General features: G+C 38.3%; 1 protein-coding gene across 1 annotated transcript in view; it reads left to right on the plus strand.

Moving 5' to 3' along the window:
* Window positions 1–26,841, plus strand: part of CELSR1 (cadherin EGF LAG seven-pass G-type receptor 1) — a 2,549,932-nt gene that overhangs the window by 735,771 nt on the left and 1,787,320 nt on the right. The window contains exon 2 of the mRNA XM_044088384.1: window positions 15,212–15,850. Within this exon, the coding sequence (XP_043944319.1) occupies window positions 15,212–15,850 (639 nt within the window). The remainder of the gene's footprint in view (window positions 1–15,211; window positions 15,851–26,841) is intronic.

The raw sequence follows: 26,841 nt of genomic DNA on the forward strand, positions 1-26,841 counted from the left end.
AGCCAAATGAAGAATATAGTACAGTTGTGTACACTTACCATAAATGTAGATGTTCGAGGGTATTCACTGTTGCAGTCCTGGTTACCCTCCCTCCATCTCCCTCTTTTTCTTTGGCTATACCTCTACTTTCTTTCACTATACTTAAAAGCCCTTTTGCTGTATTTGCTTTTGGGATTGGAGGTATATTTTTTGTGTTTTTCATTTTTAATTTTATTTGCTCCTCATTTGGGGGGCACCTGACATCTGGGGCAGGAAAACTGATGTAATAGCATTGGCTGTATGTTTTATACCCCTGACGACCTGACGTCATCTACATTTATGGTAGGTGTACACAACTGTACTTTTTGTTGGTTGAAATTATATGTATTTAATCAAGTTGTACAAAATATTTAAATATTTTGCTTTTCCATGTTTAGGCTGTTTGGAGTTGGTCTTAACAGGGTAGCATGGCACATCCATGAACTTTAATCTAATGCATTTTGATTCTGGTGTCCAGTCTTGCCTTGCTGAACAGGGTCACCAGCCCCCCCCCCCCCCCCCGAGAGTGTAGAGTAGGCAAAACCACATCACTGCACCCTTCTTTTTTACCAGATCCAGAAAGCATCCTACACATTCATCAAACTCAAATTGCCTCCGTCTTAGTCAGAATTTTATATTGCTATAATAACGGAGATGGCTTTACGTTGTACAACATATTTTGTATGAAGTTGTCAATGAAATTCCATGTAACAGCAAGTCTGGATTAGTGAAGCATTGTATAAACTTGACCATAATCTTTGATTTGACAAATATATCATTAGAAGACGAGTGTTGAAGTAAATGCTTCAGTATTTGGAAGAGCTAAAGACTGGTAAAGAAATAAAGTTTAAAAAAAAACAACACAGTTAAGAATTGCATGTATGACTCAAATTCTTTACAAGTAAGTGTTTTTTTTTTTTAAATACTGGGAACAATTTGTTGTGATGTGCAGTGCAGCTAGTAATGCCTGTGTGATCTGCACAGAATGGGAATGGGAATATGGTGCCCCTGGCAATCTCACTGTTATCAAATATTTCTGACCATGTCTGAACTGGATTTACAGATGGTAGCACCTGTCTGCCTTATGTTTGCTTGTGCAGCCTTCAGTATTGGAGACTTCTCTTCACCTGAAAGTCATTTTGAGAGCAAGAAACTGGAGTAAAGCTCTTTATTACATAGATAACAACATGATGAGTAAGAGCAGTTTAGTTTCTATACTGGCAGTACCAAGTTGTAGTCTAGATTTTAAAATACCACTCTGAATATTACAGTACATTAAAGAGGTTCCAGATAAGAGGACTCATACCAAGTCAGCAAGCACAACATACACTTAAATGCTTGGCAGCTGTTACTGCGTACTGAAAGTACAGAGCTATAGACTTTAGACTAGCCACTGAAAAACATCCAAACCACTCCTGATAGCTGCCTTAAATGATAGTCCTTCTCTGTCAGCCCTCATCCCAGTTGTGAGGAACAAATGGAACATTTGGCTATGAGTATGGGCTGATGATCATCTGGTAGCAGGGGGGAAATGGCAATTAAAAAACTAAATTACATAATACAGTATCTTGCAGAAGTGGCAGATAAAGCATACACTATTGCACACCAGTCAGTAGTGTGCAGAAGTACAGAATGCAGCTCAGAGTGAGTTATAAGAAATTCAAGGAGAAATCTCTATTGTTTATGAAATTCATTTCTTAACCCTTGTACCGGTATTGGCCTTTGTCTTGGCTTCACTGCCTTCTGATCATAATGTACCCATTTATTCTACTGCTCATTAATGGTAAGGTATATTTTGAGTAACACATTGCAGCAACATTTATAAGTATTTTCTCCTGATTATGGATGTACCAACGAAATTAAGGTGGATACATACTTTTGTACATCACTTTATTTTTAGCCCTGTATGTAGTCTTTTGCTCATCTGTCTTTGGCTCAGAGTCTACCCTTTGGCATTGTCCAAAGAATGATCCTGTAGCAAGAAATTCCACACCATATCCCCAAGGAAGAGAGCAGGCTATCTTCCATTCAGTTCTTCCCATTGAACAACCAGCTGTCCAATACGTAGGATTCTGGTAGAACCTAGAATAACAATGGACTCAGGCAGATGCCCAGCATCTGTTCAATGGACCAGTTATATTGAGATGTAGTTCTCTTAAGTGAAGAAAGATCAAGACCCAAGGTAGTATTCAGAATAAGTACATAAATTTGAAGACTTTTTGTAGTGATAGCTCTATGTATTTGACCCTATTTTTTGTTTGTATGTTATGACACTTAGTTTAGAACTGTGAATTTAGGATGGGCACAGTGATACAGCAGATTGCATTGTGAGCTCACAGCAAGAGGATCTCCAATTCGATTATCTGCTGGGGTGCCTTCTGTGTGGAGTCTGCATGTCCTCCCTGTGTTTGCGTGGGTTTCCTCTTGGTGCCCTGGTTTCCTTCTACATTCTAAAGACATACAGTAGGTAAACTGGACAGTCTAAATTGGTCCTAGGTGTTAGTCTATGTGTGTGTGTGATACGGAAGAACAGCCATGTCAAGGCTAGCCACCTGGCGTTGTTTATTTTTCTGAATATGAAAATGTTCTTAACTTGTCGGATTTTGTACTAACTGATCAACAGCATAACATTCTTAATAAAGGATTTGGTTTTGTTCCCAGTTTCTTCTCTGATCATTACCTTATCTCTATGGATGTGATGGACTATTGTCGCAGACTTAACCTCAAGATATTTTTTTCAGAACAGGATAATCAAATTTCTCAAAGATCTTCTGAGTTCACTTTTCATAAATCCACTTTTCAACCGCCCATGAATAAAACGTGGGTATTTTTCAACAAGCCGTACTCAAAGATCTTCATTTTCCCCATTTGGAATGTAATATTGCCCCTGATAACATTACCCCTGAAGAGAAACAGGCACTATCCGAACATAGATCCAATCACAATATTGTTATACTCCAAGCTGATAAAGGAGGAGCTGTGGTAATTCAAAATATGAATTACTATGTTCAGGAAGGCCTTAGACAACTATCTGATTCTAAATGTTATATGCATATGGGGGTGGACCCAACCAAAAAATTCAAACAGGAAATAGATTCGTTCCTTAATGATGCATTGGATGAGGGCATAATTACTAAGAAGACATTCCAACATCTTCAGGTTAAGGATCCATCAAAGCAAATTTTATATTTGCTGCCAAAGATACACAAATCTATTACACATCCTCCAGGGAGGCCTATTGTGTCTGGTCATGGTTCATTGACTGAACCATTATCTGTATTTTTAACACAATATTTAAAACCACTTTTGATACAGGTCAGAGCCAGGATACAGGATACAACCCAATTTCTTAAAATTATTGAGGACACCCAATTGGAGCCTGAATGGCTTATGTGCACTTTGGACGTGAAATCCCTTTATACTAGCATACCACATTGGGCTGGGCTTCAGGCTTTGGAATTCTGGCTAAACAAAGCTGAACTTTATCCACCTGGATTTAATACATTGCTTATATGCATGTCTGAACATGTCCTCAACAAAAATGTATTTTATTTCCAAGGAGATTGCTATTGGCAACTTAGAGGTACTGCCATGGATGCCTCTTTTACCCCAATATATGCCGATCTTTTTATGGCATACCTGGAAGAGTGCCTTATTTACAATCCCTTACATAACATCTATCTAGTTGAAATGGACATCTGGAGGAGATACCTAGATGATTGCTGGATGGTGTGGTGTGCGGATGCTACCTATCTTACTGAATTTGTGGAATATTTAAATAACAACATATGGGGTATTGAATTTTCTATTACATCTCATAAGCACCAAATTAATTTTTTGGATGTCACAGTATATCGGAACAGCGACCATACTCTCGGCACCAAAATCCATAGAAAATACCCACAGTTCAACTATTTACTTCATGCTTCTAGTATGCACCCGCGCCACACCATCCGCAACATCCCTAAATCTCAATATTTGAGAATGAAATGTATCAACTCCTCAACTGCCGACTATGAGACAGCTAAGAAAGATTTGAGGATCAGGTTTTTGGACAGGGGATATTCTTGCTTTGATATTGAATCAGCCAGGGTCTGGACCGATAATCAGGATAGAAATTCACTGTTACAATATAAAGATAGGGGTTATCATCCACAGGATGACAATATCAGATTCATTACTACTTTTGGCAGGAATCATCAGCTTGTCAGGGCAGTCCTTAATAATAATTGGAACATTTTGTTAGCCAATGATCATCTCCGACAAATTTTGGGAAACCAATGCTCTATCTCTTACAGGAGAGGCAAAACTTTGGGTACACTGTTTTCACACTATAAACATCAGGAGAGTGGTGGTGCTAAATACAAACAGCTTACGATCACAGGGGATGAACTTTTGGGAACCTTCCCTTGTGGTCATTGCACCTCATGTAGTCAAGTGAATAAGCTCAAACAATTCACTAGTGCCAACACCAGTAAGGTGTATGATGTTAGAACATTTGGTAATTGCTCATCCAGTTGGGTCATTTATTTGGCCACGTGTCAATGTAATGCCTTTTATGTGGGCAAAACTTCCCGTTCCTTAAGAATCAGGATAGGGGAACATCGTAGTGATATCCGCAATAGAAAACTGACCAATGCTCTATATCAACATTCTGTTAAACATCAAACTGCCAAATTCATGTTTAATACTATTGATAAAATCATGGGTAATAGACACAACCAACAAGGTTGGCAAAGCATACTTAGTCATAAGGAGAAATACTGGATCATCCACCTTGGAGCATTATTTCCGCCAGGTCTAAATGACCATTTATGATACACAGTTCCACACAATATATTGAAGATTTATTGTCCATAGACTTAGGATAAGTATATTCCATAATTGGCATTGAGTACTTAGCAGCATCTGCATTTTTAATATTTGATTTGGGTATAGTCACATTTTGCAAGATGGACATACTTTTTATGACTGTTCTTCTGTCGTTATTATGCCGAAGACTAGATTTGTGGATGCTACATGTATATGATACTTACCCTACATGCTGGATCATTCACACTGCACTGTGTTTTATACTTTTGAGATCCTATTTACGATGGAATCTTTTGATATGTTTTTGAGTGTATTTATATGTTGACATCTGATATGTTTTGCCTCTCTTATGTTAGGTGATGAATTATATACCTCTCACCTAGGTTACATCAGCTCTATCCATTTCATAGGAGACAGTTGATTTGGGTTGTATGATTTTAGTTTGTTGCCTTGCAATAGATATGGTTTTGTATTTTCATACATAATGGCTATATAATAAGAAATCTATGCATGTTGTATGAACAATTTTCCCAAGTATTGTCCATATTGTTATCTTCTAATAGCTATAGCAATGTAACATAGGAAATGCATATATTTACATTTTTCTAGTCCTTTACCTCTATAGCCTCCTTACATCTTCATGTATTATGTATTGGTATGGAACATACCTTTATTTCTATTGGTCAAGGGACCATATATATGCATTACGGCTAACTGGTGAACTGTTTTATTTAATTTACCCTCACTGAAGAAGGCGTATGCCGATACTAGTATGAGGACAACAGAATCGATATTGGTGCATTTACTAGCACCTTTTTTTCAATAATAAACAACTTGGAATTGTAAATGCTGGCCTTTGGTGTGTTTTCGTATTTGGTTTGGCCGTGCAAGTCGTATGTGCGGGGTGTGGTGTTTTGTATTTTTCTGAATATGCCTGTTTCTTACCCACCACAAATGCTGTGCTAGTTTATTGACTACTGTCTATCCTCCCGCCTCTCTCTCTCTATATATATATATATATATATATATATATATATATATATATAATATATATGTTTGTGTGCATTACTTGTGTGTAAATATATATGTGCATGTGTTTGACTAGGGTGCACGAGTAAAGTACTGTGATTAATGCACAAAAGTGCTATCACTAAATTTTGGATTGACAGAAACAGTAGCTATTGAAAGTTGCTGTTTTTTGTTAAATTGTTTTGTTGGAGCAAAGATGTTGCATCCGATCAACAGGGGAGCCTGTACCCCTCATACCCCTTATTACTTAAATACACTCAATCCAGGATTACTGCATGTCGATCTTTAAAAAAGAACAAATTTCACATTTGTGGTCATTAGTGTGTCAATCACAAATGACTAGCAGTTAACCCTGACATTCATATGTATATATTACAGTTTTGCATTTATCCTTGTAATTATGTACCAGGTCATATCTGTAAAGAATCATTTATTCAATTAAAACAAATAAGTAGTGCTTACTTATGAAGTAACTGAATGAACCAGGCTTCAAATCTCATGTAGTTAATTTGTTGGAGCAGCTGCCTCTCCTGTCTCTTCTCCCACTTTTTCTTGCATGCATGCCTTCTTTTTCAGAGCAATGCATGTTTTGCATTATACATGTGAATATGTATGTGTGTGTGTGTGTGTGTGTGTGTGTGTGTGTGTGTGTGTAAAATGTATCTGTGCTTGTCTGTAAGAAAAAGTGAAAAAGGAGATGCAGGTAAGGTGAAAAACAACCACATCATCAGATAACTTTTCGTATCCGATCCTCCGATCCGACTCAGCCACTTTCTAAAGATTCTAGGATCCGATTCTCGAGCTCCTCCCTTACTAGTAATGCACCTGACCAATATAGTATCTCAGATCTTGTTTGCTGCTCTTCAAGACAGTCGGGATTGTGATTGATTGAGCTCCTTCTGGGGTATTGTGTGTGAACAGCTATTTTTGTTACATTTTTACAATTTTTTCTTCTCCTCATTTAACTAAACCCCCTTTATCCTCAACAACTTTCTCTCCAAGTTTTCCGTATTTCTCTACTACCATTGTTGGTAGTCCAGTCTTCTCTAGCTTTACCTTTTGGTAATTTCTTATTAATAACATTGTTTGTAGTTAATACTTTACTTCTTTTTATATATATATATATATATATATATGTATATAAAAAGACTCCTTTTTTGTCAACTTGTGTTTTCCAGCATGGCTGATAAGCCAACTAGATTTAAAAAATGCACTTCCTATGGGCATAAGATCTCCAGTTCTGATGCCCACGGGGAGTACGTTTATTGTTTGCGTCCAGCACATTTGGATAACTATTATTCCATTTTTGTGACCTTTAACATGAGAACTATAAGTGACAGGAGGAATAAGCTAATTTTGAAAGACCTCCTTCCACCATTAGCTTCTTCTATAGGCACTTCTTCAGGAGCTCAAACCCCTCTCAAAAATCGAAATAGCTCAGGGCACACCATAAATGCTCTCCTGCCTGGTCTTCTCAGTCTACACTTTATTTAGAGCCATCAAAGATGGTTTCTAAGACCTCGGATCCGGCACCATCTACTGTCTCATCTCCTCAGTCCCACGTTCCTAGATTTTCTCCAGAGTTAGTATCCCCAAGATTAAGGTCCCCCTTTTTACAGGAGACTCCTAAGAAGCTGTCAAGGCCACCTTCCACATCCTCTTCCACTAGGTCTTCCCATAGTCTGTCAGAGGTGGATAGGATGATGAGATTCCTCAGAACACAGATCCAGGTAAGGGTCTTGCCAGCTCCATCCCCTATTGGATCCGAGAGCCGTCAACCTGTACTTGCTCCTTCTCTGATCTGACCAGCCATTTTGGAGTCCTTGGATCTGAGAGCCCCGAGAGTTGAAAAATTGGATCTGAAGGTTGTTTCATGTTCATCTCTGGCTACTTCCCCGATCTGATCAGCTCTGACACTGTTGGAGCATGATGACTGTTGGAGCCAAATCATTGGCATCAGATTTGAAAGGTTGATCTTCATCTGTGAAGTTTACAGAGCCATCAGTTCCTGTCAAAGCTCTTGCACTTTAAAGGTTGGCTCAGACTCCTCCCTCAAATGGGAGGGTTGGAGGGGCTTGGGGATTGTCTGCTGCGGGAGCCTCGGTTCCGGTGGGATTGCCATTGGCTTCTCCTGGTCCCCTCTGTTTTTAAGGTAGTGGAGAGGATATTCTAGTGGAGAGGATATTCTCTCAACCCAGAGTAGTTTCAACTCTCCCTTCTTCAGATCCATGCTGTATTCCCTATGGATCCTGTGTCTGAGTTCTTGCATCCTACACCTCAGGGACAGCCAGCCCAGATGAACTTCCAACCGGTTCCTACCAGGGAACTCCCTGTCTCTTCTGATACCTCTCCAGAACATCCCTTTGAGGAGGTCCCTTGGAAGAGGGCATGCAACAGGAGGCAGTTGGATTCCTCACAGGAATACCTCACAGAAGAGAGAGATTTTGATGAAGGGGAAGGGTCCCTTAGATCTCCACCCGAAGATGTCTTTTTTAAAGACATCTTAGAGATCCTTCACCAGAAAGGTGGTTGGTCTTCCCAAACCCCTTCCCAAGAGGAATCTGTGTTCTTGGATGCCTTTGGGTTTGGCCCATCTGTCTTGGGTTACCCTCTCTGGGGATGAGCTTATAGACCTCATCTCCCACAGGGCATAGAAAGAAACGGACTGTGTGGAACCTATCCACAAACCCCCTGACAAAATATAAGAGCCCCCTCCTGATAGTATTGGACTAAATGAATTGTTGTAGATGGCCACGGTCATTGTGGCAGCCACCATAATGGAGCTTGCTGAACAAAGCTCCACTGTCCATCCCCCTAACAGAGTCTAGGGTTTGGACAAGTTTGGGAAACGAGTGTATGCATTGGCAACATTTGCCCTGCAATTGCTGAACTACCTGGCATATTTCACCAGATTTCAGAGGGAATTGGTAAAGGAACTCTCTAAGTATGCCCCAGGGTCCATGTCCACAGAGGAACAGAAGCCTTTTTCCTCACGAACGGCCACCCTACAGTCAATTACAAATGTGTCCATGAGGTTAATCTTGCATGCCGTAGAAGGTACCTCAAGGGCAGCTGGTTCTGGCTTAGCCATAAGGAGACATGCCTGGATATGATTATGTGATTTTGAGGAACCCTTCAAGGCATCAATTCATCAATTCTGCCTTTGATGGATCATCTTTGTTTAGGTCAGCAGTGAAAAAGACTCTCTCCCGCAGTGAATAGGATGGAAAAACCTTGTCTGCTGTCTGAATCTGCTTTTCTACTCCACAGAGACCTTTCTGTAGGAATCAACACTGTGGTAAGAAAATGTGGTTCTGAAAATCTCCTGGTCCTTTCCAGGAATCATGTGGAGATTTTTCCCCTAGAGGCAGATGGGGGAATAACTACAGTTGTAGGCATCACCCACGTGGCAGAGGGGGTCTGCAGAACCAAAGATCTCGAGATTCTTTCTTGGACAAATCATTCTAGCATTCCTGAAAGGTTGCCCAACTGTTCCTCTCTTGAGGAAGTCAGAGGCACTTATCCTTGCACCAAAAAAGCTTGGATAGGCATCACAAGTGACTCTTGGGTGCAAAGGATCATATCCAGAAGATATTTCATTACCTTTTTACAAATTCCTTTAAAAACAAGGAAAACTCTCTCTGATGTTACATCCAATCAGAGAGAGCTAGCAGCTCAAGAGATCAGAACGTTACTAAACAAAAGAGTAATCCAAGGGGTCCCATCAGACTAAATAGGATCCAGAATTTACTTGAGGTTCTTTTTCTTTTTAGTGCCAAAAAAAGATGGGACCCAAGACCTATTTTGGATGTCTGTTATCTGAACCAGTTTGTAAACAATTCCAAATTCTGGATGGTCACAGTTTGGCCCAGTCTGTCTCTCCTTCAGAAGGAAGACTGGATGTGCTCAAGTCTGTCTTCAAGATGCATACTGTCACATCAAAATGAACAGGCACTCTTGAAGGTATCTATGCTTCTGGCTGGGAGCCAGCCATTATCATTTCAGAGCCCTGCCCTTTGGTCTCACCACAGCCCCCAGGGTGTTCACCAAATGCATGGCAGTGGTAGCGGCTTACCTGTGACTGCTTGGATTCAGAGATTTCCCTATTTGGACTGGCTCCTTACCATACTGACCAGACATCAACTTGTGAAGGCCAGGGACTATTTACTCCAGCTGTCACTCTCATTGGGAATCGCCATCTATGTGCACAAATCACAACTTCAGCCAGTTTGAATCTTGGAATTTGTAGGGACTCACTTGGACACAGTCAATTCTCAAACTCTTCTGCTGCAAAACAGAGTTCTTACTTTGAAGACACATGTAAAACAGATTATTTCTCTTCCTTTTCCCTGAGCAAAACTAGTCCTCAAATCTGTAGGGTCGATGGCTACAGCAATAACTTTAATTCCCACTGCTTTTCTCCACATGAGAATTCTTCAATGGACCCTAGCAGTGCAATGGTCTTTTCATCATCATCCCTTAAGACCTCCGGTAAAATTGTCTCAAGCTTGCAGAAAGTCTCTTCTTTGGTGGATTTACTCTGAAGAGATCAATGAAAATTGTCATTTTATCCTTCCTCCCCCCAGCACCATGTTGACTACAGACATCTCCCAGTTGGGGTGGGGGCCATTACTTGGGATGGACTATTCAAGGCACATGGTCCACAAGAGTCCAGTTTGTATATCAGTGTCGTAGAAATGAGAGCATTACTTCTAGCATTGCTAGCCTTTCAGAGCTACCTCCCTCTATGTACAGTTGCAATACAAATGGATAGTATGTCAGTAGTCTGGTACATCACCAAACATGAGGGAACCAAATCCTACTCCTTTTGTCGAGAAACAACGAGAGTATGACAATGGATGATCTCATCCACCCGCTTTCTTGTGGTGAGGCACGTTCTGGGGAAATCCAACATTCTAACGGACAAACTCAGCAGGACCATCCTCATGCCTCACGAGTGGTCTCTCAACCAATTAGTGGTGAACAAGATCTTCCACAAATGGGGTCAACCTTGCTGCAACCTATTTGCATTTCCCCTAAACAGTAATTGCAACAGGTTCTTTGACCTTATCCCACCTCAGGGACAGCCACCAAGAGATACTCTAGTCCATGTTAGCCCTCCAGTCCCTTTTATGCTTATCCTCCCCTGCCTGTCATCCCTAAGTTTCTTCAGAAAGCACTTTGGTTGAAGAGCACAGTAATCCGCATTGCTCCCTTCTAGCCTCAAGAGCTGTGGTTTCCCATTCCTTTAGTCTTACCTAGTACATCCTCCTTGGATGCTGGATCCCAGTCCAGACCTCCTGTCTCATCCATCAGGGCAGATTCACCTGGACATTGCAGGCCTCAGGTTGATCATATGGTTTCTCCAATTCTGATGATGGCTAGACATTCCAGACTTTCCTCCCCAGTTTGAAAGATGCTAGTCTCTTCAACTAGGAGAATTTACAAATTAAATGTTAAAAGTTTTCCTTTTGGGTTCATCAGAGAGATCTAGATCCCTTTACCGCCCCACGTCCAGCTGTTCTAGATTTCCTTTCCTTGATTTTTCAAGGTGGAGCATGTTTTTCCACTATTATGGTTCAGTTAGCAGCCATTTTGAACTATCACATCGGAAACAATGCATCCCCTTTAGCATCATCTAAATTATGAAAGGCCTTCCTTAAAAGTATCTCTTTGTGTAGACCTCCAGTAAAGGACCCTACTTCACATTTGGGACCTCACTGTGGTTTTGCAAACCTTAGTACTTACTCTTGAATTATAAGTTAAAGTAGATCTCAAGTTTCTTTATTGGAAAACTGCCTTTCTGGTGGCTATAACTATTGCAAGACAAGTATCTGAACTCAATATACTATCTTTCTAGCCACCATATTTGATATTTCACAAAGACAGGTTACTTTACTCACAAATCTTTCCTTCTTACCAAAAGTTGTCTTTGAAACCAATATCAGACAAGTCATTAATTTGCCAGTTTTCTTCCCCAAATTTGAAAACAAAGGAGAGTACACTCTTCATCTTCTTGATTACATAGGCAACTTCATTTTTACCTTCACAAGACCTAGGAATATAGAGAAACCGATAAATTATCTGTCTCCTTTACCACCCAAAAATTGGGAAGACCAGTTTCAAAGACTACACTGGCCAAATGAATAACAGATTGTATTTCCTGTGTTTATTCTTTGAGAGGCATAACCTTAGCAAGACAACCAAAAGTGCATTCAACCAGGTCAATGTCTACATCAGCTGACTTTTGTGCCTTTTGGGCTAGAGCCTCTATTGATGATATTTGTGCAGCTGCCACTTGGTCTAATACCCATACCTTTATTGCACATTACAAGTCGGACATATTTTCAGAAACAGAGTTGCCTTTGGTTCCCCGGTTCTCTGGAACATCCTTTCATGAGGATCACCCAAGGTTACCATAGCGGGGGGTCTCTGTCCCATTTGTTGAGGAACAAATGAAAATGACAACATCAGATGAAGAAATTATGTACTCACCATAACATATTCCATTTGTGTTGTCTAATTCATTCTTCCTCAACTTCCCCATGTCCATAATTTTGGGACAGTCTTAATGGAATTGTTAGGAACTGTAGTTCTTGTTTGAGCACATGATCTTTCAGCTATCATTTTTCTGTCATTGTATTGGACAGGGGCATTATGGGTAAGGGAGGAACTCAAGAGTCATATTCTAGAATCTTTAGAAAGTGGCCAAGTTGGATCCAAGGACCGGATCTGAATCTGTTTGTTGAGGAAAAATGAAGATGGACAACACAAATGGGACATTATGGTGAGTACATAACTTTTTTTTCATCTCCATCACGAATAACACCTAGACCAGTAGGGCTTGTCCTCTCCAGTTCTGTGATAGCCCACTTAAAGCAAAGCTAAACTGAGCACAGCACTGTATACTCCCTTCACTATAAAAGCTCCCACTAGGCTTCATGTGGGGAGGAGGACACAGATGGTGATGGAAATGGAAGTGCCAGTGAAGATCTATCATTACATGAAGTATATCGCTTTTCTATGTGTAGGTAGGAGTTTTCATGACCATGATGAGTATGACAGAGCCCAAGCTCTGTCTCCATGAAAGAATGCCTTAGATGATGGTGGCCTGAACTATAGGCCTAGATCTGGAAATTGCATTCAACCTAACATGGTTTGCAAAAGTTTTCAGCAATGCTCATGTGGTACCCATGCATATATCATGCAGTTAAGCATATATTGTAGCCTCTGGCAGAGAGGCCAAAAAGCTGCACTGGAGTTCATTTCATCACTTCAAACAGGTTAACTGCAAATACAGATAAGAAAGATTCGATGACTAAATTATGCCATTTTTATAGGACAAACCGGGCAGCACTGATGAATAAAGTTGCACTAAGATTTTGAAATAAGACGAGATGTTTTTGACAGTGAAGAAAAAAACAGTAGGTTAAGATTCTTTGTGTAATCAGACACAAGTTGAGGAAGCTGCATTGGAGTAGAGATGTAAACTGAGGAGTTCTGGAGAACAGCATGCAGGAAGAGGAACGCACATGAAATGTACAGTTATGTTGTAGAAGTATGAGAGAAACTGGACATTACAGTTCTAGGTTATGAGTAGCTTTTCTTAATGTTACTCTTAAATTATTACTTTAAGAAGTCATTTTTGAGGGGGGCTCTGAGGTGCAGCTTTTAAAGCTATAATTTAATTGAGGCTTGTGGGAAGGATTTATCTGAAGTAACAGATTGCTGGAAGTTGGTGAAAAAAAACTTCAAGACCTGGAAAGAATTACCTCATTGTTTGATCTCAGAGCTTTGCTTACATAAGATTGAGAGGAGCTTGCTCAAATACAGGATGATGAATACTTATTGATATAGGCATGAAAATGAATAACCCATCTTGGAAAGAAAGGGGATGGGTATCATAGCTCTCTTGAAATTAAGGGTTAGTGAGCTTACCAAAAAAAAAAATAAATAAATACATATACATATATATATATATATATATATATATATATATATATATATATATATATATATTTTTTTTTTTTTTTTTAAGAAATAAGAATTAACTAGTTACAACTGAAAGAAAATAGTGTCTCTGGGTAACAATGTAAATTATAATGTGTGTGTGTCAGACGAAATGGTACTTGGAATATAGCTACAATTCTGAGTAGTGCATTTCCTGTGCTTAAATTTTAAAAACATTTAAAAAATGTTTGTATCCATAATGGCATGCTTTTGGGCTTTGATCTTACTTATTTAAAGCTTATATGATGTGTGTTATGTACAACACCAGGAAAACTGAGATAAAGAACATCTTCAATGGAAGTTACAAAATAAAACCATACCCAAGAGGCTTGGTTCTCTCACTCATGCAGAGTGGTGCTGAAAGCTTTTCTACAGAAGTTTACCATGTGTTTACAAATGTGTAGTAATATGACTACCTGACATGTTCCAGACAGATAACTGTGATTTGTTGTTTATTTATTTGTCTTTGTTGACTGGGAAAAGTCTAGAGAAAAACTCCATATTTAAGTTGCACGTGATGGATATTTATAACTGCAGGATAAAAAGATCTATATATGAGCTTGTTTACATGATTTTTAAATATTTCTTACGAGCATAACATTTTAACATAAAAAAACAAGACAAATTAACATAAACTGACTGATTACTGAATAGAGAAAGAATGTACATTAAAATTAATGTATGTAGCTTGATGGCTGCAGGGAAAAGATGAAACTGGAGTGTATTTGAGATTAGTAATTTACAGACAGGCAAGTGGAATGTAGTTTACAAGTGATGAGAGCTATGAAGGGAGAAATTATGGAAATGAGCAGGAAGATAAATGTACAGAGGAGAAATTGTAGTTAGTGGTGGGATGTGAGAGAAGCAGGAAAGAGAGTTTAGCAAACAAGTGCGGTATAAGGAGGAGTGATAAGGTTCAAAAAGACTGGGAAACAAAATGGCTGTAGGAGTTAGATAAGATTATCTAAAATGTTTCAAAGAAGGCAATTTAGCATAGTTGCACTTAAGAATTTTGAATCTAAATAGCTGGCCTGATTTCCACTGATGCCACTTTAAGCCTTGAGCAAATCAATTAAAATGTTTGTACTTCGTAAACATCGCACGAACAGCAAGGATGTCTTCCTTTGCACTGTAAACATTAGCAGCATTCTTTTCATTTCTTTTTCATCTCATATGTTGTATTAATGAAGCCAGTTTACTTGCTTCATATAGCCTTGTTCTGTGACACAGTACTTAACATTTTTGTGAATAAGTATTTTTGAAAATTTCCCCATATGTACTATTGTTCTGGAGAATGTTTTTTGATTTTGTGAAAAAATGCCCTTTTTTTTTTTTTTTTTAGATGGAATACATAATGTCACAGCCCGATGTACTCTTCGAGTGACCATAATCACTGATGATATGTTAACCAACAGTATAACAGTTCGTCTGGAGAATATGTCCCAAGAACGATTCCTCTCCCCATTGCTGTCCCTTTTTGTGGAGGGGGTGGCAACAGTACTGTCTACTACCAAGGATGGTGTTTTTGTTTTTAACATTCAGAATGATACTGATGTCAGTGCCAACATCTTAAATGTGACCTTCTCTGCATTGCTGCCTGGTGGTATACGTAACAAGTTCTTCCCTTCTGAAGACCTCCAGGAACAGATCTATCTTAACAGAACTCTGCTGACCATGATTTCTACCCAGCGTGTCCTCCCATTTGATGATAATATTTGCCTTCGAGAGCCATGTGAGAATTATATGAAGTGCGTCTCTGTGCTGAAATTTGACAGCTCAGCTCCTTTCATTTCATCGAATACTGTGTTGTTCCGACCCATTCATCCCATCAATGGGCTGAGGTGTCGCTGTCCTCCTGGTTTTACTGGGGATTATTGTGAAACAGAAATTGATTTGTGTTACTCCAACCCTTGTGGTGGTAATGGACTATGCAGAAGTCGAGAAGGGGGTTACACTTGCGAGTGCCATGAAGACTATACAGGTAGGTGTCTTATTTTTCATCTAGATTGCAAATGAGTGAAGTAACTGTTCTAGAGTGATCTGGGTTCTCCCTTATAACAAGTGAAGTTTTTGTCCACCCAACTTTTAGTGGTATATGAAACAGAGGAGTTTAAGAACAAACATTTGATTGATGTTCTTCAATTTATTTCACTGTTGCAGGAGTCCTTACTACTCAGACTTGAGCATTATTTGTGCCTGTACAATCCAGCTTGACTTCTAGAGCTCAGGGTTCTTCCACATGTGGCCCCTGGTTATGTCTGGGTGTACCTGTATAAGACAGGGTCCTCCTGTGTCATATTGCAGTTCATGAATGCACATGCTGCTTTTGTTCAGTATTTTGAGCAGTGTCTTCTGTCCTCAGTGAGATTGGCCAACTTGGGAGCTCAGGGGTGCATAAATACCCATTTGGAAACAATCCTAGTTGTAAGCATTTTATATCACAAACCATGCTGACACACACTCAGTTGCAGCCATTATACATCACTTATAATCCACCCAGTCGTTTACAGTCAAGCATTACATAGCTCATTTAAGTCTTGCCTTCTTTTAAACTTAATTCTCTTCTGTATGTATTGTTCCCACAATTCCCATTTTTTTCCTATGTAGTTTGCTCTTAGCTTTTTCCTAAAGATCTCAATTCCAGTTGTTTTATCTCGGTTACTATATTCACTACTTCTAAAATAATTGGTTTAGATTTTCATTTCCATTTTCTAGTAATTGCTCCTTTTGGCAGCCACCATAAATAGAGACAGCAAGGCCTTACCACATCTAGGCAATTCCAATTCTGTATCATAGCTCAGAAAAATCATCTGTCATCACACCAATCTTCCCACCCAGCATCTGTGACAGTGCATCCTGCAGGAAATCATTAAAGTCAGACAACTCACTGCAGTCCAAGAAAATATGTTCTCATTTAACTCCTTCTTCCCCATCACACCTCCAACATTTGCTATCTACCTGAGGAAGAATTCTCTGGAGTCTGTTTTGGGTATAAAAATAGCTATGTAAACATTTCCATGCAAAAACTGTAAATCTTCTAGATTTTATTGGATAATTGGGAGACATAAGTACACCTTCCCATTGTTTTTTTGTGAATTGCTTATCCAGTGTTTCTTCCCAATCCTTTCCAACCTCCTCTGACTGATTCTTATAGTTGTCATGCAATATTTTATATGCTGTAGTAATTATTCCTTTTTTAATTAGTAACATTAGTAATGAAACCATAATCTTAGGTGATGTAAATATCAACTGGACCTCCATTCAATCTCCAACCAACCCCCTTAACATCAACCTATATAATTTTTCCCAGCTAATCAGCAAAGTAACACGTCCATCTAAAAACCTTTCCTGTGGCAGTATACTAGACTGGATCCTAGTCTCACACCCCCACTATCACTCTGACAGTGGTACTCTTCCCGACGCTCTAAGTGATCATATGCCCATCTTCACTTAACCTCTCCCCTGTATCTCTCACCACCCCCACAATTATATTACTACCCGCAACCACAAAAATTTTAACCCTACAACCTTTTCAGATTCTCTAAAAGCAATTAACTGGAACAATCTAAGGACTTTATCCTTAGAAGACGCAGTTTCCCACTTTAACTCTACATTCTTAAAAATACTAGATTCCCAAGCCCCCTTAAGGACAAAGCGAATAAAAAATAATTCTGCCCCATGGCTTACCAAAAACACATTAGCAACCATGCGCCTTAGAGATAAAGCCTGGGCACTTTACCAGAAAAGAAAGACCCCTGATTCCCACATTGAATACAGAACCCTGCGAAATAAAGCAAAAAGGCTTACTATCTCTGACAGACAAAATTACTTCTTTACCCTCCAAAACAATAATAAAACAAATCCACAGAAATTGTGGAAAGGAATCTCTACCCTCCTCAACCCCAGCAAACCACACACCCCTACCCCTGACCCAAATGCCCCAGATTTAGACTTGGCTACTCAATTCAACTCCTTCTTCATTGACTCTATTAGCAAACTAACTTCCTCTTTTCCTACTTCCACCTTACCATCCAATACCCCCTCACCCTCTCCTGCCAAAAGCCCACCATGCACTTCTCTTCCTTCCCCATTCCCATCTACTCAATCTCAATCTATATCCCCCAACTCTTCTCCCACTCTAACTTCCTCATCATCCTTACCAGCATCAAATACTTTCCCTCTCCACTCTGCTCCATTCTCATTAAAACCTATACCCATTTCTACAATAAAGAAACTCCTTCAAAAATTGAAGCCCGGCACTAATGCACCTGATAACATCCCCTCATACTTCCTAAGCATAGCTGCTGAAGCAATTGCCTATCCCATAAGCATTCTCATCAACCGCTCAATCCTGGAATGCACAGTGCCCCAACTCTGGAAACAGGCCTTTATCATCCCCCTTCATAAAGGCGGTAATAACTGCAGTGTTAACAACTTCCGCCCCATTGCTATCCTGTCCCCCATTTCTAAGCTACTAGAAAAATGTGTCCAACTTCAACTACTACCACATCTTTTAGACATTAACCTTCTTACACCTACACAACATGGCTTTAGGCCAAATCATAGCACCATGACAGCCCTCCTCTCCTATCTTGAAACCGTAAATAAAGCACGTGATTCCGGCCTAATTGTCTCTACCCTACTACTTGACCTCTCTAAGGCCTTTGATACTATCTCACACAGTCTGCTCTTAACTAAACTTTCCAAACTTAACCTTTCTCCCTCCTCTGTGAACTGGTTCTCCAGCTACCTATCTAACAGACACCAAGCTGTAAAATGGAAAATGGCCACTTCCTCTTTTCTTAATACCCCCACTGGAGTTCCCCAAGGCTCCATACTTGGTCCTCTTCTCTTTAACATATTTATAAACGATTTTCATAAATCTATCCCATTCTCTAACATCATCCAATATGCTGACGATTCTACCATTATCTGCTCTGCCACATCTACCCCTAAGCTTCTAAAGCTCACACAAGAAGCTTTCTCAATTACTGAGCATTGGATGAAAGAAAACCACCTTGCTCTCAACGCCTCCAAAACTAAACTCATGGTATTTACCCCCTCTAAAACTACTCCCTTCGATACAAACAAATTCTTGATTACTAGTCAAAACAACTCAATCCTCGAACTGGTATCTGAAACTAAGTTACTTGGTGTCCAAATTGATAACCAGCTTAATTTCAACTCCCATCTACAACTAAATATTAAAAAAACCCACAAAAAGCTGGGTATGCTCTACCGCCAAAATCAATACCTCACAAAGACCTCTAAAATCGCTCTCTCTTCTTCCTTTCTTATTCCCTCCCTACTCTATGGATCACCTCTCCTAAGTAATCTTCAGTCCTTTCTAAAGAAACAACTTTCCTCTTGCTACAACAAAATCGCCAAGTTCGCCAACGGCCACAGGTCGTCCACCCACCACTGTTCCTCTCTCCAAAAACTAAACTGGCTTAAACTTCCACATCAGCTCAACTACATTCAGCTTACCCTAGCCCATAAGCTCATTAACAACCCCTCTCTTTGTCCCTCCCTGTCTTCTGCTTTTAAGTTGCACCTACCTGACAGAGTCTTAAGGTCAAACATTCAAAACCTATTAGAAGTACATAAACCAACACGTCCCCCAGGCAAAAACCTACTATCCTTTAACCTAGCTCGTCTTTGGAACTCACTCCCACCATCCATTTGTACCATCTCTAATCTTTATATGTTCAAAAAATCTCTTCACACACATCTTGCATCCCAATGGGAATGCTCTTGTTCCCATCCATCATAAAAATATGGAACTCTTCATCCTCCATTCATTCATTTGCTACTCAACAAAGTCTACATACTTATTACTTCCTTCTTAACTAATTACACTACACAACAAAACAATTCTACCTCTTTAAAGCCCTAACACTCTTCTCATTTATTTTACTTCATTTAATAAGATTGCATTATTGAATGTACCTCAAATGTAAAAGCAATGACTGTACTCTCTTTTCATTTGTATAAGTATCTTAGCTACCTATTGTTTATACCTTGTCTGTTGGTTTACTTTAAGAGCTTTTTCAACTGTATGTACCTTTTCTGTATGTCTGTTTTTGGAGCTTTTCTCCCCAGGACTCCATTGAAAACGGGTTCTTTTAGGCCCAATGGACTATCCTGGTAAAACAACTGCAAATAAAATAAAATAAAATAAATAAATAAATAAATGGCAGCTTCTGTTCTAGATTCTACTAAAATCTCTACCAGTGCTGGTCTTTTGTTTAGGACTCCCCTATTTCTTTCTCTTTGCCTATACTGTGGTATCAATCCTTGATGGGGAAAGCAGTCTCTAACTTGGGGGAAATAAATTCTTGGGATTGTCCCATTCTGTCATCTTTCCTTCTGTAGTTATTTGCTCCCAGTACCTTGGATCCTTTGCCAGTTTTCTCCAATAAAGTCCAGCCCCCTCTTGCCTAGTGTGTGTACCCCTAATTGCAGTCATCCCCATCAGCAAGTCAGCTTGGTTATCTTGATCTGTCTAGAGATCTGTATAATTGGGCCTTACTTATTCCATGGTCAGGGTACACAAGTCAGCAATTTCTGACCTTGAGGAGACCAAATTTTATTGCCCAACACCATCTGACCAAGCAGCTCCATGAAAGAATTTTGCAACTTCGTCCTTCTAAGAAGAAGCTGTCTTCTCCATGAGATGTCAGCTTCTTGATTGACAGGTCTACCCATTCCCTGTTCAAACCCACTGACTCGGTGGAGTGAAGTTAATTTCTTGGGAAATGCTTCTTTTTCTGGTGAGAATCACCTCTAGTTACAGGATTTCTGACCTACTGACCATAATGTAGGGAATCGTATTTAGGCTTGAACATTGATTAGATGTCTCTTATGACTAAATTACATTTCCTTCTGAAAACAGTTTTTGATTTGTTTCTTAACCAGTTCAGTCATCTATTGCTATGTCAAAAAGCAAGGCATGTAGGTTCATTCACACCCTAGATGTGCACTGCTAATTAAGATTGTACCTGAAACAGTGCTTGAGTTGGGGATGTCAGAACAGCTGTTCTCTTCTTGTTGGAGAGAGAGGCTAGCAATTGATTAACAAACCATTTTGGTGTTAATGGTTCATTAGATAGCAAACTTGCTTTTGGTGCTTGAAGACCAGAAGGCTGTGGGTTCTTTTCCCCCTCCGGGGGATTACATTACTGACACCATTGTGCAACATTAGGGGGAGGTTGCTGCACTCCTGTGTGCATCATCCTTTGGATGAGCTGTTAAACAGATTTCTAATCTGCTTGAGTTGGTGGTAGCTCAGGTGGATGTAAAAGACTCCACAGCACCTCTAAAAAAGAGCAGGGGTCCTTTGTTTAACACAACATAACAAACATTATTTACATATGTACAAAATGTATATATTTAAAGATATGTATGTACATGTTTCTTTTATAATTTTTGTTATAACATCCTCCTTGTTATTCCTCTATAGCTGTCTGCTGCTCCTTCTTCCACAACCATAATCTAATTTTCACAATATATCTGCCAAAGTACAAATCCCTTTAAACTAAATGTCATCTAATTTTTTTTATTTCAAATAACCCATATTGCATAAAATAAATTCTCTCATTCTTACATATAAGAACAAGAAGAAAAAAATAATGTCCATACATAAACATATTCATATTTTGTCATTAATATTACCCAAAATATTCTTCACACAACTTTTTCCAGAGTTTCACCTCACCTTTATAGTACAAAAAACATGCTTTGTTGTTGTTATCTCTTCTTCCCCACAAAGTAAACACACACTTTCAATTTTCTTTTTATATGGCATATTCCATTTTACTGGTAAGTTTCTTATTTTAAGTCTTTGTAGGAAATCTTGACAACATACTTTCTTGGTACACTACTTTTTTTTCCTTATTTTAATGCCTTTAATCACCACTTCTGGTAGACTTTCCCATGGATTTACATAATAATATTGTTTCATCACATTATTATACCACATCATTCTATCTTTCTTTATATCAATTTTTATTTTCCAGATCAGTCGTTTCTGATGATGTTTAATTTCTTCATTTACATATTCTTTTTTTTCTTATTAAGAGTTTGACAAAAAAAAGTAGTCTTTTTTTGGCAAACAAATTTACAAGTAAACAGCCAACTGCATCATCTTTTGCCACAAGGTGGTTGACCTCCCATTGGAAAATGCTGTTGAATAAGGACACTCAATAATGGGCATGGCTGCTTCTAATGCTTGCTTGAAGAATATCTTTATCGAAAACATCTGTGTCATGGCCACTTGGTCTTTGTTGCTTATCTTCACCAAGCATTGTGGTCTCAACTACACCTCTGGGAGTCCGTCTTCCTTTTGTATATCAGTACTTCAGGACTAAGCCTCCTGAGCCTTTTGCTGTCCTCAGGCCCCTCTCAACTGTGGTAGCTTACAGCTTGGAATTCCAACCAGTTGTAGGCCTCACCAAGGAGGGTTCCAGGTGTTGGATATAACAAATAAGTTCTTAACACAAGAGTTGTTCTGTGAGGGAACACTCATTGATAGGCCCAGAATGCTGTCCTGCAATCCCACTCTTGTTGTGTGGCCCATCTCCTTGGAGTTCCCTATATGCCTGGAAAGCATATAGTTGTTTGTTGCTCATTAGCAGGGTAGGTGTTATATCTTCATTATTATTTTGATTTGCAGGATGTGTACATGCTAGCACTGTGGGAGAAACTGGTGGACTTGTGTGCTAGGCATTCTTTTCTAGTTAGCACAAAACAGTCAGCATATACTAGTGCTGAGTACATGATGCCCAAAATGTAGGAACATATGAAAAAAATACATGGTCAAGTTTGGTGGAGCGAATGTGCTCATTCATAGGTCTTAACATGAATGGGTCCCTTCGTAGATCATCTGATAGTGTAAGAATATACATGTTGAAACTGTTAAGGAGATTGATTTAGACTTTGCTAACCTTTAGGACTCCAGTGTCAATGAATGCTCATCTCAGTGGATAAAACTCCTGAACCTCCTCTTAATACATTTCCAGTTTTGGATTGCCTCTAAATGTATTCATTTGGATTTTAAATGGCTTTGGGTTACTTTTACAAAAAAATAAGATTTGCTGTGTTTCTTTCTGTGGTTTCATGCATATAGATTGGCATCCTTAATTGCCATTGCATTTATTTTCTTTCACAGTTTTTTTGTGAATTATTTTTACTCTGTTGAGCACCTTCTTCTCCAGTTAAGGTGTTGCTGCCTTACAGTTGTGATGTGACACTTCTTTCCTTTTAGCTTGTTTCAGGGCTCTGGCCCTTTTTTACACCATAAGAGCTTGTTCCACTAGTAAGTACCACTGTAGCAAGCACCTTACTCGTTTCAACAATCATGACAAATGTGCAGCACTTGCTGATTCCAGTGTTTTGTGCAGATATTAATCAGGTCACCTTAAAGAGATGGAGAAAGCAGTTTCTTACTTTTAGCACATTATGTTTATAAAAAGTCAAAGCAGCTACTTGTTGGTTATGTATCATCTTTGGGCAAGCAGGGTGAGATTTATTCCTATACTCCTAGTTCTTCAGTGAAACCTTGCTTACTTTGGTATGTTCAACATTCTAAGAAACTTTTTCTTGTTAAATTTACTAAGTGTATTAACCAGTCAGGCATTAAAGGGTAAACACGCTGAATCAGTTAAGATAAAAACTGTGCCTTCTTCTGTGGGAACATATGTTCAAGCTATGGTGATGGATTTTCCCTGCTACTGTTCATCTGTCAGTTGATTGTCAGTTCTGCATCTGGTCCTGCTTCTTTTATGTTGTGTATGTATGCTGAAGCTCAAGAGACTTCAGCTGTCCCCTCCAGTCTGGGAGGTCTCCTGCCATTCTTGAAATCAGTTATGCTCTTTGTCGATCTTTAACAGGTAGACAGTTTTGTCCTCCAACCTCTCATTCATTTGAGAGGTGTGAAGGTAGATTAAACATGTGCACTTATTTTTCTTGTGGTCCTAGCAAGTTGATGAGTTTTCCACTTCAACCGCGAAAGCATCCTTTGGGATCACATTTTCCAAAGTTATTCCTTCCAGCATTGGTAGGCTGATGCCACTAGTCCCAGTGTTAGCCTTTTTCCCCTTGTGGCTCTTTTAGGCTCTTTATTATCTTTATGGTCTGGGATTGCCCCTTTTGATAGGGGGTCTATGTTAGCTGTAACTATGGTGGCCCTATCTTGAGCTACAGATTTTGCTGCTTTTGTTCCCATTCTGCCTTCTATGGCATTAGGTCTGCCTCCTGTTTTAACTGTTGGGTTCAGTTCCTGCTAATCAAATATCAGATAGACCAGTATTTGTTGGGCCATTGCAGGGCACTCAGATGACATTGTCTTTGGATGGAGCTGGCATCAGTTGTCTGGATGTTGGATTTCCCAAAACAGGACCTCCTTCCTGCTCAATGCAAGCATTTTCTGAGTCTGTGATGGATGAGGGATGCATTAGCTCAGGACTAATTGTAATGATTACTTTATGATTTCCATTCATTTTTTTTTTTTCAAAACAGGTTTATTGTTTTAACATACAAGAGAAATATCATAACAATTTTATACAAGTAATTAAAAATGGATATGATTATAACATTCACCAAAACAACTAAAGTATTTACAAAGACATCCACTACAATCGGATCAATTAATTAAACTAAAATACCATGCTATTGAAATTAGGATTTTTTTAACAAATTTTGTAAATTATCCCATACAATATAATAAGATGTTTTTCTAGTTGTTCTTGACCTAATTGTGTTTAATTCCATATGGCACACTATATTCATAACATTTTTAAATTCATTGAACGAAGGAGGTGTATCTGAAATCCAATTTCTGGTTATTATTTTCCTAGCCACTGCTAGAATAGACCATAACAAGGGAAGCTTAACCTTTTTAACACTTTGAGGTACAGGTGTGTTGAATAATATAAGAGATTTAGAAATAATGAAATTATCTGTAAAAGAGCCTGCAAAAATTCATTAATTGACTTCCAGTATTCTTTCAATTTTATACAGTCATAAAACATATGAGCCCAGTCAGCATTAATTTCTACATTACATCTCTTACATAGATTATCTTTATTATTTATTTTATTCATCATCAAAGCTGTATAAAAGATCTATGTAAAAATTTCCATGTATAAAGTCTCCAGACAATGGAAGCCGTAGTTCTATAGGCAGATTCAAGTAAATATTGTTTATCTTGTTGATTTGGTGGGTCCCCATTAATAGAAGTGAAATAATTCCAGTATGTATCTACACTGTAAAAAGTTTCTTGTCTGATAATTTTATGTATGTATGAAAGTTTACCTTTATCAGAAACTTTGTTGTAAATTTAATATCAAGTAATCAATCAGTGTTGGAATAGATTCTTTAACTGTTATAGACATTAGATCTATTTTATTAATGAGATGTTGTCTAAAGGTCTGAACCTTTAACCAGCAAGTTTCTCTTAGATCAAATTCTTGTTTTAAGAAGTCTAGATTTTTAACTTTATTATCAAATATCAACTGATACCAGTACTTTAGATCATTATCTATAGCTAAATGAGTTCCTTCAGAAGTAGATGACAAAAGCATACCCTGAGTATACATTATAGGGAAAATAATAAAATTCCATTCCCTATACTTAGGGTGCATGAATATAAAGTTACGATAGCTAATAATAATATTTAATGGGTAACAAACCATATGTTTAGGAGTAATAGGTGAAGTACAAAATTCCTTTAGTAACCATAACATGGAGTTATTTACAATCATATTTTTATGTGTTAAGGAGATTTTCATGAAGTGCATACTAATTAGCTCCCAATAATCTTTCCATTTTGCGACATATGACTGATCTATTAATAAAGTAATAACTTTTACAATAGAAGAGATAGTATATAAATTAAAGTCTGGAAAGAAATACCCCCTTGAGACCAGCTATTAGTATGTTTTTTAATGCAATCCTAGGTCTATTAGGTGCCCATAGGAAATTTAACATTAGTGTATTCAGTTTCTTGATCATTATTTTTGTAGGTGGAAGTATTATTGATTGTATTAAGTATAAAATCTTGGGGAATATTATCATTTTAATAATTGTAAGTCTCTCCTCCATAGTAAAAACATATTATTCCAGGTATTAAAAGATTTTGTATATTAAGAAAACAGGTATTATAATTATTATATATAATAGATTTAATATCTTTAGATAGTATTATACCTAAATAAGTTATCTGACCTGAATTGGGTACATATTTAGTAAAATCACTAATGAGAATATTTTTTCGTGTATATATAGGTAGTATTTTAGTTTTTCTTCATTGAATATTAAACCAGAAATACTTTTAAAATTCATCATTTTATCAAATAGAGACTGCATAGAAGAATTAGATCCTGCTGATGTAATTAGAACATCATCTGCAAAAGTTGAATTTTGGATGTTGTATTTTCATCTATTTCAAAACCCTCTATGTCAGTACTGTTTCTGATCAAATTAGCCCAAGGCTCCATTACTAAAGTGAATAATAGTGGAGAAAGTGGACATCCTTGTTTTGTACCTTTAAAATGGGTATTTTTGTGAAACATATGTTCCTACCTTAATATAAGCCAATGTTCCTTTGTATAAATGCTCAATTAGATTTACAAATGCATCTGAGAAGTTTGTGCACTTCAGTAAGGTAAACAGATAGTCCCAACTTACTGAATCAAATGCTGAACTTATATCAAGACTAATAAGTGTTAAATCTTTCTTTTTCCTATTTGCAAAATCAATTAATGTTAAAGTTCTTCTTATATTATCAAAAGTATTTCTATTTACAATGAAGCCTGTCTGATCTATATCTATAATGCCGGGATGATTGTCTTCAATCTATCAGCAAAAATACTCATAAACATTTTATAATCAACATTAAGTAATGAGATGGGCCGATATGAAGTACATCTAGTTGGATCTTTATTAGGTTTTAAAATTGGCGAAATAAATGTA

Source organism: Protopterus annectens, chromosome 11.part0 (assembly GCF_019279795.1).
Source record: "Protopterus annectens isolate FY-2018-M chromosome 11.part0, PAN1.0, whole genome shotgun sequence".
NCBI lineage: Eukaryota > Metazoa > Chordata > Ceratodontiformes > Protopteridae > Protopterus > Protopterus annectens.